A 15,448-nucleotide genomic window follows, 5' to 3' on the forward strand; every position below is an offset into this window, starting at 1 on the left:
GACGTCGCTGAAGGTGCACTGCGTCAGCACCGCATCGCCGGGTTGCCGGCTATCCTCCTTGGCCCCGGATTTTGTTTTTGTGTTTCTGTTATCTTTTTCCTCGCCCGCGCTCCATCCCGCTTCACCGCGCGAAGGGGAAGGATCTGCTTGCCCGGATAGGCTGCGACATCGCGATCGTTGTGCGCGCTCGCTGCGCAGTATACTTCGTATTACCACGGCCAGCCAAAGACCCTTGCTTTCCTGTCGTATCCTGAATGGGTGGGACCTTTTTCTCAATCAGAAACCATGGCGTCCGACGATGAGTCGATCCGGCCTCTGCTGTGGTCCTTCTCCGGGTTCCGCGAGAACAGACGGCCGGCGCCGATCAGGCGACAGCTGAGCCAGTCACGGACCAGCCTCCAAGATGTGCTCGCATCTCGGAAGAAACACTATGCCGTGCTGGCCCTCGTATCACTGGATGTCGCCGCGCTCATGGCCAACATCTTTGTCGAGCTCGTCGCCTGCGATATGAAGCGGGAAGACGAGCCGTGGGTCAAGAACACGCGCGAAGGTCTCACCATTGCGGGCCTCGTGTTTAGCTCTCTGTTCTTGATCGAACTCGTATTGTGCGTTATTGCATTTGGATGGAGGTGAGATGAACCCCCAAGAGCACGCAGTACAGAAGCCATCACTTACTCAGACCGTAATAGGTATTTTGCAGAGTGGTTTCATCTGCTCGATGGCATCGTCATCGTGGCAAGCTTTGTTATCGACGTGCTCTCGCACGGCATCGTGGAAGAGATTGCTTCCCTCGTCATTGTGTTCCGTCTCTTCAGATTTGTCAAAGTGGTCGAGGAGATGAGCATGGGGGCCGCGGAGAGGATGGAGGGACTCGAGGAGCAGCTGGCAGCTCTAAGGAGAGAGAATGGAGAGATGAAGAGACAGTTGGCACGACGATGATTTGGAGGCATGTTTCTGGCATTCTGGCATTACGGCATTGGTGGCAGCGCTTTCATGTGATGATCGATACCCTTGGGGAACATACTAATGATAATGAACGATCTGGCACATGAGGAGTGCGTTTTGCAAGTACTCTAGTCTGAAGGTGTTAGGTACTGTTTCTCTGAATGGGCCAACTTTGTCTGACCGAATAAGATATTCTTTTGTCAAGATGACGCTACTGCAACCCAAAAGTGATGGGGGAGCATGCAAAACACACTGCTGATCTATATACTTCAAATGCCTCGATCCGAAGCATGCGCAATCACTGGGCGACGAAGACGCCGATGGCTTTTACTAGAGGTAGAAAAGAGCTTGTTTGACGGGTCCGGGGTAGCTGCCGTCAGTTGTTGCTTGACCAACCGCGGACTAGTCAACAACTCTGATCGGCTTGGGCTTCAGATCAACGTTTCGATCTATGGATCGAGGTTGGACCGTTGGGCTGCGGGCATGATGGTGACGGCCGGACTTTCGGGGGCAGACGCGGTGGGGGGATGTGGTACGTTGGCCGGCAGAGAACCTCCGCGATGCAACGCCAGCCGCCCCAACTACTACTGCAGCTCGTATTGCTCCTCTTACTGCAGATACTATGCAGTCGCCAGCGAGGAGGTAGCCATTGGGCTATGTGAGACAACTTTACGATATTTGCCTCCTCAACGTCCCGCCACGCTCCGTGTTCGAGGTGCATCAGCGGATACCCCGAACACAAGAACGAGAATAGCATCAGGCAAACGCGCCAATGTAGCGCCAGTGGGCAAAAGACGTTGGATACGAACGTCGGAAAGGGCGAGATCGCAAGAAAAGTGGCTGTACGCCCCATTCAGCCCCGATAAAAGAACATCAATATATTGAAGTATGAAATGGCATAGGCTGATAAGCTGTTTATAGTCATGTATCCTGACGCGCAAAAGACAATTACGGCGTTTGGACCAGCGGCGAAAAATGCAACACAAAAGCGCAACACGGACACGGCAACAAGGGACGGGACCCGATAAAACTCGAGCCAAGAACACAGCAGCGGCCAGTCAAAGGGCCACGCTTGTTGTGCCTTGATATCGGGAAATAAGCATATCAAAATCTTGACTGGCGAGCCAAAATACCGGTCAACGGGTAAACCGCTACATATGCAGCAAAAAGAGGTCAAAGCCTTTGCAGGAAAAACAACAGACGACAGCTGCGCCGTTCGTGTTTAGATCAGATGCTTCGAGATCGACTGCAGTCAGCCGCAATTCCCATGGCTTTTCCTCTGTCTTGAATAGTTGAATGGTGTTCATTGCCACATGAGGTCTACGCATACGGATCATGACTTTTTCCCAACACGCAACTACGGATACGGATACGGATACCACCGGGAAACGGCACTTGCGTTTGTGGTGCAACGCATCCTTTGAGGTTCGCACGCCCTACCCTTGCTTCCTTACGGCAGAACGGGCCAAGGGGGTAAGAAAAACAACGGCCCCAGAAAGAGGGATCATTGTCCAATCAACAGCCCTTCAAATCGACTGCCCCCCTTGTCCACGAACAAGATTAGACTTCATCTCGACGTCCGGGCCCCATGTTCGCGCCGCCGTCGTTCGAACCTCGCTCCGTTTGACTTACTCCCGTTTTTCCTTCAATCGATCGTACCACCTTCTTTCTCGGCAGCGCTGCACAATATATTGGAATGTAGCATAGCTGCCGAACCAGACACGGGAAGGCAATATGTTCTGCATCCTGGTCCGCCACAGAGGGGAGCACGGCACGGCAACTAGAAACCCAGCCCTCAAGTGAGACTGGTCTCTACGGATACTGCCCAGAGAGAAAGAAAGGGGGTATCAACGGAGGGGACGGCCAGCCGCGTACGGGTAGTTCCAGCCTCTTCAGCCCCGATGGCCCGGTCGTTTCTTCACCAACAATTTCGAAGCATTCCTCCAAATTGTCAAAGAAAATCCCCATCCTCCAGAAACGCCCACGGCCTCGAGCTAGAAGGCTGGAGAAACACACAAGGCGCGCGTGCGCTGCACAGCATTTTCCACACCATATTCTTACAAACGGTTGCCCCCTTCCCTTTCGTCCTTGCTTGATGCTAGCAATTGGACGGGGATTGGGGTTGGGTAGTTTCTACAGCCGAAAGTGGGAAGATTTAGGCGGGGATTGGAAGGGACACCAGGGTTACAGGGACCTTTCTTTCAAGGTAAGAAGTCTCGTCCTCCTGATCCTCTCTGCCTCTCTCTTTGCAGGCCGGGGCTTGACGCCATCACCATATTCACAGTGTCGGTCTCCAATACCCACTCCCCTTTTTGCTGCTGGCGCTGCTGCAGAGGGCGGATATTGTTTCCTTTTCTCCTCACCCTCTCTACTTTCCCACTGCCGCTGCTACCTCACTGTCACACGCATATCGGATATATAGAAGGAATACGGGGGCCCTAGCAGAGTAGCCTCATCAATCTCCATCAGTCAAGCAAGAATCCCCGAACCACCAAACCCCTGGAGATGCGGCTTGATGGGGGCCCGCTCCCCCCTTCCATCCTATCTGTCCCTCCACTTTGTTGGCTCCTCTGCCTGGAGCAGAAGAGAAAATGCCTGACGGGCCTATCACATATTCGAATTCGCTAGCGTCGCGCGCCACTGCTTTTGCCCTCCTTGGCCTAGTCGAGGGGGTGCGTGGAGTTGCTTGTCCTCGATCCTGATGCTAGTTCACTTTCCCACCCCCAGCCAGCGGGTGCCCCCCCCCCCCAAGAGGATCATAAAAGTCCGGATACAACGTTTTGTGATGAAATTGCTGCTGTTCCCTAATTTGCTTAATATACTCCATCTGCCAGCCCTTCGCTCTCTCTTCTCTTTTCCTTTCCCTCCTCCTCCCCTTCCGTAATAAGCCTCCGCCAACCCACTGTTCATCAAAAACAGCTTATTTCGTCTTCGACAAACCTAATTCTCCTCGGTTCGTCCAGTCACTCGCTAAAGTCTTTGAGACTCTTTACATTCGTTGGAACCACCATACAACCGTCGTTCTCGATAACCAATACAACCCCGTAATAATCGACTTGACCGTCAGAAAAACTTTCCACACACTCAAAATGAAGTTCTTTTACCCTCTCGCTCTGGCCCTCGCTGCCGTTGTTGCCGCCGCCGATGATGACTGCGACGCCGCTCCCATCGTCGAGGCCTGCCTGACCAGCGAGAACGCAAAGGTAAATAAAACCCACAGATCCTCTGAACAACCTAAACAACAACCGACAACTAACACTACGTTCTCTTTAGGTCAAGGACTGCAACGCCACCGACTACGACTGCCTTTGCGCCGCCTACCAGGCCGTCGCCACCTGCTACAACAACTGCCCCAAGGACTCCCGCGCCGCGCCCGCCCAGGGCCAGGTGACAATCTACTGCCAGCAGGCCTCCCTCTACGGCTCCGCCGCCATGCGCAAGACCCAGTCCGTCGTCTCGGCCACCGGCTCCGCCTCCGCTGCCGTCGCTTCCAACTCGGCCTCCGCTACCGCCGCCGCCACCGGCACCAGCGCCTCTGGCAGCTCCGCCTCGGCCACCGCCTCGGCCAGCTCCAGCTCCAGCTCCGCCAACATTGGCGTCGGCCAGCTCGCCCGCAACACTGGCGGCGTTCTCCTCGCCGTTGCCGGTGTCGTTGCCGCTGTCCTCTAAACGAACGACATCAATATCTTTTGCAAGATAATGCACATAATCTTCCCTCCTCCCAAATCCCATCTAGGAAAAGGGGTGTGGGGGAATCAAGATACCAAAACATCATGTCATTTAAAGCGATTATGTTTACGGTGCTCAAGAGATTTCTGGCAATGTTTTTTTGTCAAAGACTTGCAGGACAGGATAGGACCTGATTTAACGGAGCATATGTGGCACACCCAAGCGAGAATTTGGGGCCAAGGAAACGGGGGAACGGCGAAAGAAAAACCAAACCACCATTTGTATATGCTTAATCTTTGTAATTACCTAATTCCAATCCAGCCCTTCATGAAGTTCACTTTTCATGGACGAGAGAGAGAGAGAATCAGGTTCAACAGGAAAGAAAGAGAGAGAGCATGTGTGGTATCAAGATCCCGTTGTTGATATTTGTGAAGTCGCTCAACGTATGTTTCCAACTTTTCACTCCTCTGCTGCTGCTGCCGCCTGAAAAGGGACTCAACACGAACCAAGTACCTTATGCAACTGACATTCTGATTTGGCGACTATGCAGTAGCCCAAGTTACACAGCATTACACGAAGAAAAAAGAAATGAAGAAAACACAAAGTGAAATCCACGGAAACCATTTCTTAAATGTCTTCAAGAGACCCCCAGTTCTCCAGGTCGACACACATGCGTTGTGGCATCGTACAATACAACAACGAGAGAGCCAGAAACGAAACAAAATATCGCAGAAACCGGGTAGTTGACTCGGCGACAACGCAATCCAATCCCACGCCCCCTCCAGATTTCGATGTTTGTTTGAAACATTTCCGAACCTACCTTGCCTTAGCGGCGCGGGCCAACGACACCACCCTACCCTACATGCATTCCCCAGCATCTCGCGCGCATGTACGTATCCGCAACGCATGCTTTTCAGTTGTTATTCTATTTTCCTGTTGTTATTACTCCCAAAGCAAGGAGCGTACCTGCTCAAATGCCTCGAGTGTCTCATACTCGTCAGTCCGCCCGACTTTCCTAGGTAATGCTGACTGCCCAGACCAGTGTGATCCCGACGGAATGCACGCAGGGTACACCTCTCCGCCAGCAGTCGAGGACAGTGTCGCAGATACACAGAAAACGGAACGAGACTTGGTTTTGATAAACAACATTGCGGGCAAGGCAAAAAGGCCCTGTAGATTGTTTCGCAGCGTTCAATCTCGAACCTCGAACCTAGCTATCCGTAGAGACGTCACAGTAGACTACTTGACCTTGACGGCAATTCTCTGGACCATCTTGTCTGCTACATATGATCTCCTTTCTTCGGCGCAATGTGCGCGAGTTTCGACAAGTTTGAAGTCGGTGGAGCATACCCATTTCGCCGATGATCTCTACCAAGTAACCTGACTAGTCCCCCTCCTTCAGTGAATGCCTGCCAAGTGTAAATCTCAGCGCCAAGAATGCAGTCTTTTGAAGAAGGCTATCAACATCATCAAAAGTCACGTGAAACTTGCGTGGGATGGTTCAAAATTGGTTGCTCAATGTGAGCTCGTTATCGTCATTGTTTTCATCAAGCCTTCTTCTCCAACCGCTATGATACAACACGAGTGTCCTCGAATCCTACAGCTGGCTCATAAGCGTTTGTGTCCCTCCTTTGGGAGACCATCTCCCTCTTTCTCAAGTGTCGTTGCGGGCCTCGGTCCCCTACCTCCAGGAGGACTTTGGTCCAAGGCAGTGAAGTTGTAACAGTATAAAGTCTACAAGCAAATGAAGCAAGAAATAAACAGTACGCAAAAGGCAGACGCTTCCCAACAACCGTGACGCCCGGTTCATATCTCTAACAAGTGACGTTATCATCTCCGGCCACACACGCCACCGCAGCCTGCTTTTTTTTGCCTGTCCTATTTGACCCCTGGTTGCGCAGAGTCGTGTGAATAAAGAGGATAATACTAAGAGGGGAAAGAACTTTCGTCGACTAAAAAGGAGTATGTATGCGCAAAAAAGGTCTTGGTCGCCGAAGAAAGCAGTGAAAAGGGGGGTTGGCGGCAAGTTAGGTGTTGCCTCGGGAAGAGATCTTGTTGCAAAAAAACAGGAGAGCATTTATCAGACTCGAGAGAGTGCCGAAAACGCCCTAAACTTTTCGGGCTCGCTTCGCGCTGTCGTGGACAGGGCTAACGAAAGTGACATGCTTGTTCTCATCCTTCTTGAGACGCATCGCAGTACCGGAACCGACTCCGCTAGACTCCCTGTGATGACCAAGAGGGCGTCCATCGTGATCCTCATCAAGTGTGATCTCAGCAACGTCAGACACCGACTCGGCATCCATGCGGTCGCTGACACCTGATTCGGACGACCCGTCATCGGAGTCATCATATTCGCCATCGTCGCTGACAAGCGAAGGTGCGTTGTTGCTGACCATTGTGCTGGGGCTGAGGTCAACGTCCTCCATGTCAACATCCTCACCAGAGTGTATTACTACCCTGGTGGGTCCGTCGTCCTTCTCGGGACTGCTCATGGGAGGCGAAGCAAAGCCTGTAGAAGGCGACCTTCCCTTGCTGCTTGTTGGTCTTGTCGACGAAGTCAGAGTGACGGGTGACATTGGTGCTCTCGCAGGCATGCGCATGGCAGGCATACGAGCAGCTGATCCAGCATTGCTCTTCGGGCTGCCGAGACCAGTCTCGATATCTTCCGATTCCTCACCTGGCGATGTGAGGTCTTCAAGCGACATCTTCTCCTTGGCGTCACTGACAATGTCACTGAGGTTGCCGGTGAAGTTTCTGCTCTGCATGAGTCGCGAAAGGAAGGGGGTGTCAGCCGAGGCGACGAAGTTTCCAGCCTTTGGCGCAGCGGACCTCGCAGGCTCTGCCTTTGAAGTACTTTGAGGGATGCTTGTAACGCCAGGCAGCTTGCCATCACGATACAACTTGAGGGAATCTGCGATCCTAGAACGCAAAGCAACGTACGCCTGTTGGGTGGACATGTCGGTCTGGGCAAAAGGATGGACGAGACCAGACGCGATGGCGGTTGATGGGGGAGGCGGAGCCTTTTCCTCTCCAACAAGACTGCCGCCTTCGTTAACCTCGATGGGGTGACCGCAATGAACAGCCGCCTCTTCGTGGCTCTTGAAGTCTCGCCTATGGGCGATGCGGCAGTGGTTGATGAAGCCCTGAGTGCTGCTGAAGTTCTCCCGATTGCAATCCAAGCAGACGAGCTTCACAGTCTGGCCGTCGGAGCGCTTGAGAACACAAGGTCCGGCCTTCTCCTTTGGCTGAGGGTAGCCGCTGGAGAGAGACTGCAGCTTCTGGCTGCCAATACCCCGAGTCGAGCGGTTCTTGTTTGCGCTGGCGAGATCAGACATGCTGTTCCTTGTCGTTCGTCCCTCAACTGAGCTTCTGCTACGGGCAGTCTCAAGCACTGGGTACCACTCAGGTTGCATGCCATCAAACTTGATATCGGGGATGAGCCACTTGGCGTAGTGTCGAGCGTAAGGTCCATCGACAACTCCAAAAGGCGCAGCCCATTGGGGGACAGGCTCTCCCGGACGGTTTTGCAGAGCTGGACCCTTTCCGTTGCTGATATCCAACATCTGCGCAGGAGTGGGACAGGCAGTAGGATACGGAATGAGATGGCAGCGACGGAGTTGCTCGAGAGCAACCTGACATTTTGCCAGTTCTTGGTTGATTAGCCTCAGCTCATTGTGCTTGAGCAAGATCTCAAGACCAAATTGGTACTGGATAGCGTCGCGCGCGTCCTCCATGTCGTTAGTCACTGCTGGAACAGCGGCAGGCACAGGCACAGGCAAAGACGCGGATGCTGGTACGTCAGAGACGACACTGGAAGGGATGTCAGAGACGGCGAGGTTGGTGCTCTCCAGCTTGGCCCGCTTCAAGGGCTGCTCAGTGGCGATGAGTGCATCTGGTGAAGGTGAGTCGTCAACGCTTGACAGACGCCTCTTTTGAGGGCACGACGGGCCCGCCAGTGATGCCGTTTGCGCAGGTTGCGGCAGAATGAACTGATGCTTTTGCGCGAATGATGGCATGGGTTGAATGTGACTGATCGTCGTTTCGCTTCCCCGCTCGCTGCTCCAGAGTGATCGGAACATAAGCGCGGTTCTCTGAGAGCAACGAAGGTGATGGGATGAAAGGTCGCGTTGAGGGCGGCCTGACGACTTTATGCGAACGTGAGATGAGGCGCGAGGCAACAGCCTGACGAAGGTGCAATGTGGCAGTGGCGGACGGACCAGGCACCTGCAGCGTGCGACGTGGTGCTGATGCAGGCAGAGGAGCCAAAAAGCTGAGGTGCGTGCAATGAGCTTGCGAGCTGGCGACGAGGGCTGACGTAAACAGTGGATTCCCCAGACGGACGAGTCGGGTGTAAGCGTGTGGCTGCTCTGGGCGTGGGTGAAGACGAGGCGACGGGTGTGTGGTGCGTTGGTTGGCCTTGGATGATGGGGCCCGAAAAGGGGTGGCAGGGGGGGGGGGGGGGGGGGGGGGGGGGGGGGGGGGGGGGGGGGGGGGGGGGGGGGGGGGGGGGGGGGGGGGGGGGGGGGGGGGGGGGGGGGGGGGGGGGGGGGGGGGGGGGGGGGGGGGGGGGGGGGGGGGGGGGGGGGGGGGGGGGGGGGGGGGGCGAGTGGTGCGTGATGATGTGGTCGGGCGTCCGGTCAGGAAGGCCAGAGGCAAGAGAGAGAGCCGGAGACCGAAGCAGACGAGTCGGCGACAAAGGGATGGGATTGCGACGGTCGCGCAGCGAAGACAGCGACGCAGAAGAATCGAGAACTAACGAAAGCCTCGATATCGCGCGAGAGAATGGTGCGAAAATGGATGCGCGAAGAGAGTTGGGCGAGCAAAATAAAAGAAGCGACGCCTACGATGGTTCTCTATGTCGTGTGGACGAGTGGTTTTGGAGCGGTTTTGGGGGGAGAAGTGGTTGTTTGTGAGGAGGTTGAAATGTTGTAGATGGGGATGACAGCGGAAAGAGCGAGAATAACTGTCAGAGGTCGGGGAAGGAGGCAGCTTCAGACCTCTCAGGCGGGCGACGTGCGTGAGCTTGGTGGGAAATTGGCCTCTGGGGTGGTGATTGCGAGTGCGGGTGGGCCTTGGATCCTGGGGGCCAGAGAGAGAGACACACAGAGAGTAAGGTATCCGTACGGTAAGTAAGGTAGCAAAAGCAGCCAGCCAGCGAAATGGTGCCGGTAAATAGTGTGAAAAGGAGATGGGCCGTGAGTTGAGCGAATTGGAAGTGTTCCTCTGCGGGTGGTTCTGTTTCTCGTTCGCTGATTGTCGATGGCGCAGCGGCGGTGCGGTAAAGGTCTCCGTAGGCGGCGGCGCAAGCAAGCATGTAGCAGTATGCCAGTATCTCCTTAGCAGACAATAGCAACAAGAGAAAGGTGGACGGGGCGAGGTGGATGCACAGAAAGCTGAGGTGGATGTTTTGGCGCTTTGCGCTTGTGCTTTGTTGGTGTTGGAACTTGGCGATGATGCGAGGGACCCGACTGACTAGGAAAAGGCAATTTGTGTATTGAATGCAAGGGGAGGCATAAAAAGGGGTGTGTGTGAAAAGAAAGAGAGATGGGTGTGAGAGGTACGAGGTGTGTGGGTGGTGTGGATGAGGATTGTGCTCTGAAACGCGATGCTGATTGGTTTGTTTGCAAGAAAGAAGGAGGGAACGAGGGAATGCGCTTGTTTGGTGAGTTTGGTGACTGGCTGGTCTGACCCAGGTGTGGGGGCAACTGGAGACGGGAGGTACATACAGACAACCGGACCAAAAAAAAGAAAAAAGGAATGGAAGGCGAAGGGAAACTCAAGGAAGGAGGTGTGCAGCTGCAGGGATAATGTGCAATACGACGGGGACACTGAGCAGGGAAGGAACGGAGGTGCCCTTTTCCCAGGTTCCTTCCTTACCCAGACTTGGTACTTTCTATACGGAGTACCTCGTGCTGTGTACTTACCTACCTACCTTACTTACTCTTGTTTTGTGGTAGGACTCAGGAGAGCAAGACCCAATCTTCGACACAACCTAAATGACACCCGGACGGTTCGGCCGTCAGAAAGGGATGCAGTAAGAGTCAGTCCTACACATTCTACTCTCCAACAAAGTGGTGTTCTCTCACGTCTCTCTGTCAGCCTGACTCCTGAGAGAGAGAGTGTGTGTGCCAGATGCAAGTCCTGACGCAGACGACAATAAAAACGGGCGACCAACAAGACAGCGGCAGGAGCAGCGGCAGCGACAGCGGCAGCGGCATACGCACTGAACTCCAAAGCTGTCAAAGAGAACGAGGACAGACTGGTTAGAGAACGATGCGCTCAGAGGATAATGCTGTCCCCGAGTCCCTGAGAGTTGAGAGATGGGACGTCAGTTCCTCATAAGTCCCGTCTTCGTCTGTGTCTGTGTTTGGCCTCGTCTTCCACCTTCTTTCCAGAATCCAGAAAAATTCAGCCTGGCAAACTGGGTGCCAACTCCCCTATTCTGTATGGCGGATGGGAATCTGATGGGACGATGAGACGGACGGGGGGCCCTTCCGAGCTTCTGTCTCTTACAACTCGTAGGCAGTAGCCGGGTTCTTTCTGGCGTCGCTGCAATACGTGTTTCGCCGCCCCGAAAATAGAACGGGATTGATCATGGTGGGCGCGTCCAACAACACTGCAACTCAACTGTACCGGGTAATCTAGGTAAGGGCACAGCTATTGTGGAGGTTCATTAAAGGGATCCCCCTTTTTCGCGATAATCAAGAATCTGACAGGCTGTACGGAGTAGAGCATATAGGGGGAAGATAAAGAGGGTGAAGGCAACGCCGATGCAACTTCGTATGTGCAGCGCAGTCTCAGGGCTGTCTATCACCACTGGCCTAGTTGCTATCTATCACGCCCAGGATCCAAATTGCACGTCTCTCTTGCAAGTTGCCGATCCAACTGATTATCGTGTTTTGTTTGTAAAGGTTTCGACATGTGTCTTATCCAGCCCGCCTGCAGATTGATTAAGTAGCACCCAGGCACGGCACTACGGATAGGTACATGGACCAAGGTTCCTTAGTGAGGAGAAGAAGACGGGGAAAGCTCATGGCGTGTGTCCCGACTTGTTTTGGTTCCGTGCGAGAAACGCCTCAGCCATGTACCTTGGGGCGTGAGACGGCCGCTGCACGAGCTAAAAGTACCTGGAGGCGTGGGAATGTTCCCACTCCACAAACCTTCGGGTTCGGGCCTCTTATTTTTCTCTCCTCCCATTGCGCCAGCCGCCGTATGTTGGATGCCTCTCCCCATACCAACATACCTCTCTCTGGCCGATAAGTTCCTCAAACACGGCGCGGGGTTGGACATGATCTCGGAAGCTGCCAGATTGTGCATACTGGCTGTCAACTCAATGAAATGTTTATTGACGGATGGGACGAGGAATTCAAGGTATAGCATCGCCTGTGTCTGTTCAAATGAGTCAACATCCGCCCCTCACTGCTTGACGAATGCAAATATTCAACGACGCATCTCATTAGTTCACTGTCGTCGTTGTCGAGCACGCCGCCGCGCTCTCTTCTCCACGTACCTAGCGGCAGTCTCGGATCTTATTCGTCTGGATCGTAGCTTCGCCATTCCGGCTGGCCTACCAAGAAGCTGCGCCTAGCGTCCACGGCGACGACGACGACGACTCCTCCATTACGCCCCTTTCCGAATGGCATCGTGGATGCGGACTAGACTTCTACCGGTAGCAAGCGACCCCAAGCTATGGGAGGCCGCGGGCGAGACCGCAGCAACACAACGTGGGATGACATGAGGAAATGGACCCTGAGAAACAAGGTAACGCCTTGCGGCGACCGTGTATCGCATCTTCTTGTGTTCCGCTTACCTTGCTGTCTTTTTTCTGTCGCCTCATCATCGAAAGCTTCATGCACCATCGAAGCACCTTGATTGCTTGTCGCCCTCTCAAGCCTCGCATCCATGCGTCTTCTAGAGCCCTACTCTGTGGCCTTGACGATGGCCAGCTTCACACAATGATGGAGGAGGGATGGGTGGGTGCGACATGCAGATAGACATGGGATCGCCGCTGAAAATACGCCACGCCACCCGGCGCTGCCCAGCTCGCCTTTAGCCCGTTCTGGTTTCAGATACCTGAGCACCGCTAGCGAGGTACCAGCCAGGCCGGGATCTCCAGAATTTCACCAGCAATATTGCGACTGAGGAGCTGGAATAAGCCAATGAAGCAGCGTTGTCTTGCGACGATACCCAACGGTAACGATGCCGAGTCGCCCCGACTCAGCGGCCAAGGTCAGAACCGCATAAGTTCCTCTTTAACCCCGGGCCTCCCTACCCTTTCACGGCATCTACGACGTTTCTCCAGGCCTTATCCCGGGATTCCCAAGAGCGCTCCCTGGCGAAAATGGATTAATACCGCTGCAGGTCGTGCAGCTCGGCCTGAACGGTGCCACGCTGCACCTCGGAAGCTTGGAAAATCTTGGGGAGAACTATCGCAGACCACTTTGGGGGCTGCTAGATGACGAAATGTCGCAAAGCTCATGATTCAGTAAACCTACGGACCTTTCTGGCTCGACCTTCCATCCGAGATGCCAAGCAGGCTTTTGGCAGTCCACCAGCATCTGACTGAAGATAGCTCTGGTGGACATATTGTGACCATTTTGATATTCGCTTTGTTCAAGCCTACGAGATGCTGCAACCAGAACAGGGCGCAACACGGCGCACTTTCATTCATCGAATCAAAAGAATGGCGTCCTTGGAGAAGAGGCGGATCAGCTGCACAGGCCACGCCAAACATGTGAAGTCGAGAAGCCACAGAAGGACCATCGGCGCATGGGCGCCCTGACCAGTGGACCCTTCCATCTTCCGCGGAACGCTAGGCCAGGTCCGGCATTGAGCGAGAGCTCGTGTCTGACCATCGCTAGGAAACATCGCTGCTTTAAACATTCTCGATGTTGAACGCTTAGTCACTTCATTACGGCATCCTATCTTGAGAGCACTTTGCCTTGCTCCCGAGGCTCAGGATATCGTCGTGGTACTTTCAAAAGCTTATGATTAGTCTGGCACATCACATAGTGGTATCAATAACGATACAACATGGTAATCATCATGCGTTACATGGCCTTAGAGCAAGCGTTTGACGAATGCTATGAACATCAAAGACGCCATCCAATCAGAAGCTCTTGGTCCAAGACTGGACGTCGCGGCTCTGTGCCCTCTCGGCTCCGAAAGCTGGTCCAAGCGTCTGATGCAATTCGATAAGATCTCTATCGATAAGGTAGAGATCCAGACCACACTTTTTTGCCGATAGAAATCCTAACGCCTGTCTTGGAGCTTCAATCTCAACCCCAGACTCAGACCCCGCGCGGCGCATCACACCCTTGAGTCATTGAGCAGCCGCGTCTGCTATGGTTCGAGGTCTCATTAAGGCTGACCATGGCTGAACCCTCCGCAACACAGCCCAAGGGCGACGACAAGAAGCGAAAATCATCAACGGCAGCAGCCGGCTCGTCCGCCGCAGTCGTCTCAAAGAAGAGCAAAGCAACGGAGACAACGACGAAGACAACGACGAAGACAACGACGACAAACACAAGCGCAAGCGCGAGCTCGAGCGCAAACGTCAATGGCCCGACGACCCCTCTATCCCCCTCGCACGAAGCCCTCCTCGCGGACCTCAGATCCAAATACGACGTCCTCCCCGCCTTCACCATCTCCTCCACCAAGATCCAGAAGCGCGTGACCTGGCTGCTGCAGCACCTGCGCAAAGACGACGGCGATCCGAGGAGGCGCGTCGTGCTCGTCTACGCGCGGCCGGGCGAGGTCGCCAAGATGATTTCGATTGTGGAGACTGTGAAGCGCATCGTTGCGGCGGAGAAGAAGAGCGTGGACGGAAAGGAGGGGGAAGAGAGCGGCGGCAAGTGGTATCAGTACAACCTCATGTACGAGCTGCCGCCGAAACCTGATGTCGTGGAAGATACGGTGCTAGGCGGCGGCGGCGGAACGCAGGATGGCTCGGATGATGAAGACAGAGACGAAGACGATTTCGAGGTTATGAAGACCCGGTTCGAGAGAGCTGTGTTGCCGCAGCCGGTGAAGCGTGCGGCCAAGTCGCTGAGCATATTCCTTTCGTTGGCGCCCGTGCCGGAACTCAAGGCCCGAGGGGATGTTACGACGCAGACGAACACGGCGCAGTGAGATGACACTGCGAGCTCGACTGCGCTCTGGCTCGGGAACTTGGAACAAGGTCGTTTGAGGGTAGAGGTTGGATTCGAGCCCGTGAGCTGCGATCCCGGAGAATGGAGACGGGAGGAGGAACAAAAGACAAAGAGATCTCCGAGGAATGGAGCCGCGACATGTCGCTTGTAACGGCATCCAGCATTGGCATTGCATCGAGAGGCGTTATAGGAAAGGAGGGGCTACCATTTGATACCCAAAACGGGCGGGATAAAGTCGATATCAAAAAGCTTTCGAACCCGCTGGAAACATGAGATGAATAGGCAGCAAGGGGAAGAAGAGACGTGGAACCAATAAGGCAACTTCCCTCATACTCAAACATTTATGCGTGAGCCGTATCCATCTGATGATGACATGTATGGGTAAGCAGGTTCCAGCACAAGAGCGCAGTGTAGATTTGTAAAGTATGTTTCCGACGCCTAATCCGATGCATTCGCTTTTCCTATCAACTATACACCTTCCACATCCGCTTTCTGTTCGCGTACGCCTAAGCTAAACATAGGAAAACTGCCAAATTACAAAACTACGCAAACTTGTTCTTAAAACAACAAATCCTTCGCTCCCAACTCTCAATCCTTCCTCGTACATACGCCTTTGTCGTAGCTTAAGCATTTTAGCAAAAGCCCGCCTCTCCTGGTTCGCGAGGCCCAAACTGCCAACGCCT

At 54.1% G+C, this 15,448-nt stretch overlaps 4 protein-coding genes across 4 annotated transcripts; 3 read left to right on the forward strand and 1 right to left on the reverse strand.

The window, feature by feature from the left end:
- Window positions 1-285: 285 nt before the first annotated feature.
- On the forward strand, window positions 286-939 carry CABS01_01877 (uncharacterized protein; the record flags this gene model as incomplete). Its single annotated transcript, XM_060535256.1, has 2 exons — window positions 286-629; window positions 690-939. 2 exons carry the CDS (start codon window positions 286-288, stop codon window positions 937-939), a joined length of 594 nt encoding a protein of 197 aa, XP_060398445.1.
- Window positions 940-4,034: 3,095 nt separating this feature from the next.
- On the forward strand, window positions 4,035-4,614 carry CABS01_01878 (uncharacterized protein; the record flags this gene model as incomplete). The annotated part of the gene is made up of 2 exons (XM_060535257.1): window positions 4,035-4,148; window positions 4,219-4,614. 2 exons carry the CDS (start codon window positions 4,035-4,037, stop codon window positions 4,612-4,614), a joined length of 510 nt encoding a protein of 169 aa, XP_060398446.1.
- A 2,108-nt stretch (window positions 4,615-6,722) lies between these two features.
- CABS01_01879 (uncharacterized protein) lies at window positions 6,723-8,630 on the reverse strand (the record flags this gene model as incomplete). Its single annotated transcript, XM_060535258.1, has 1 exon — window positions 6,723-8,630. The coding sequence occupies one exon, from the start codon at window positions 8,628-8,630 to the stop codon at window positions 6,723-6,725; it is 1,908 nt and encodes a 635-aa protein (XP_060398447.1).
- Window positions 8,631-13,986: 5,356 nt separating this feature from the next.
- On the forward strand, window positions 13,987-14,745 carry CABS01_01880 (uncharacterized protein; the record flags this gene model as incomplete). The annotated part of the gene is made up of 1 exon (XM_060535259.1): window positions 13,987-14,745. The coding sequence occupies one exon, from the start codon at window positions 13,987-13,989 to the stop codon at window positions 14,743-14,745; it is 759 nt and encodes a 252-aa protein (XP_060398448.1).
- Window positions 14,746-15,448: the final 703 nt, after the last annotated feature.

This window comes from Colletotrichum abscissum (assembly GCF_030869225.1).
Source record: "Colletotrichum abscissum strain IMI 504890 chromosome Unknown Scaffold_3.1, whole genome shotgun sequence".
Lineage (NCBI taxonomy): Eukaryota > Fungi > Ascomycota > Sordariomycetes > Glomerellales > Glomerellaceae > Colletotrichum > Colletotrichum abscissum.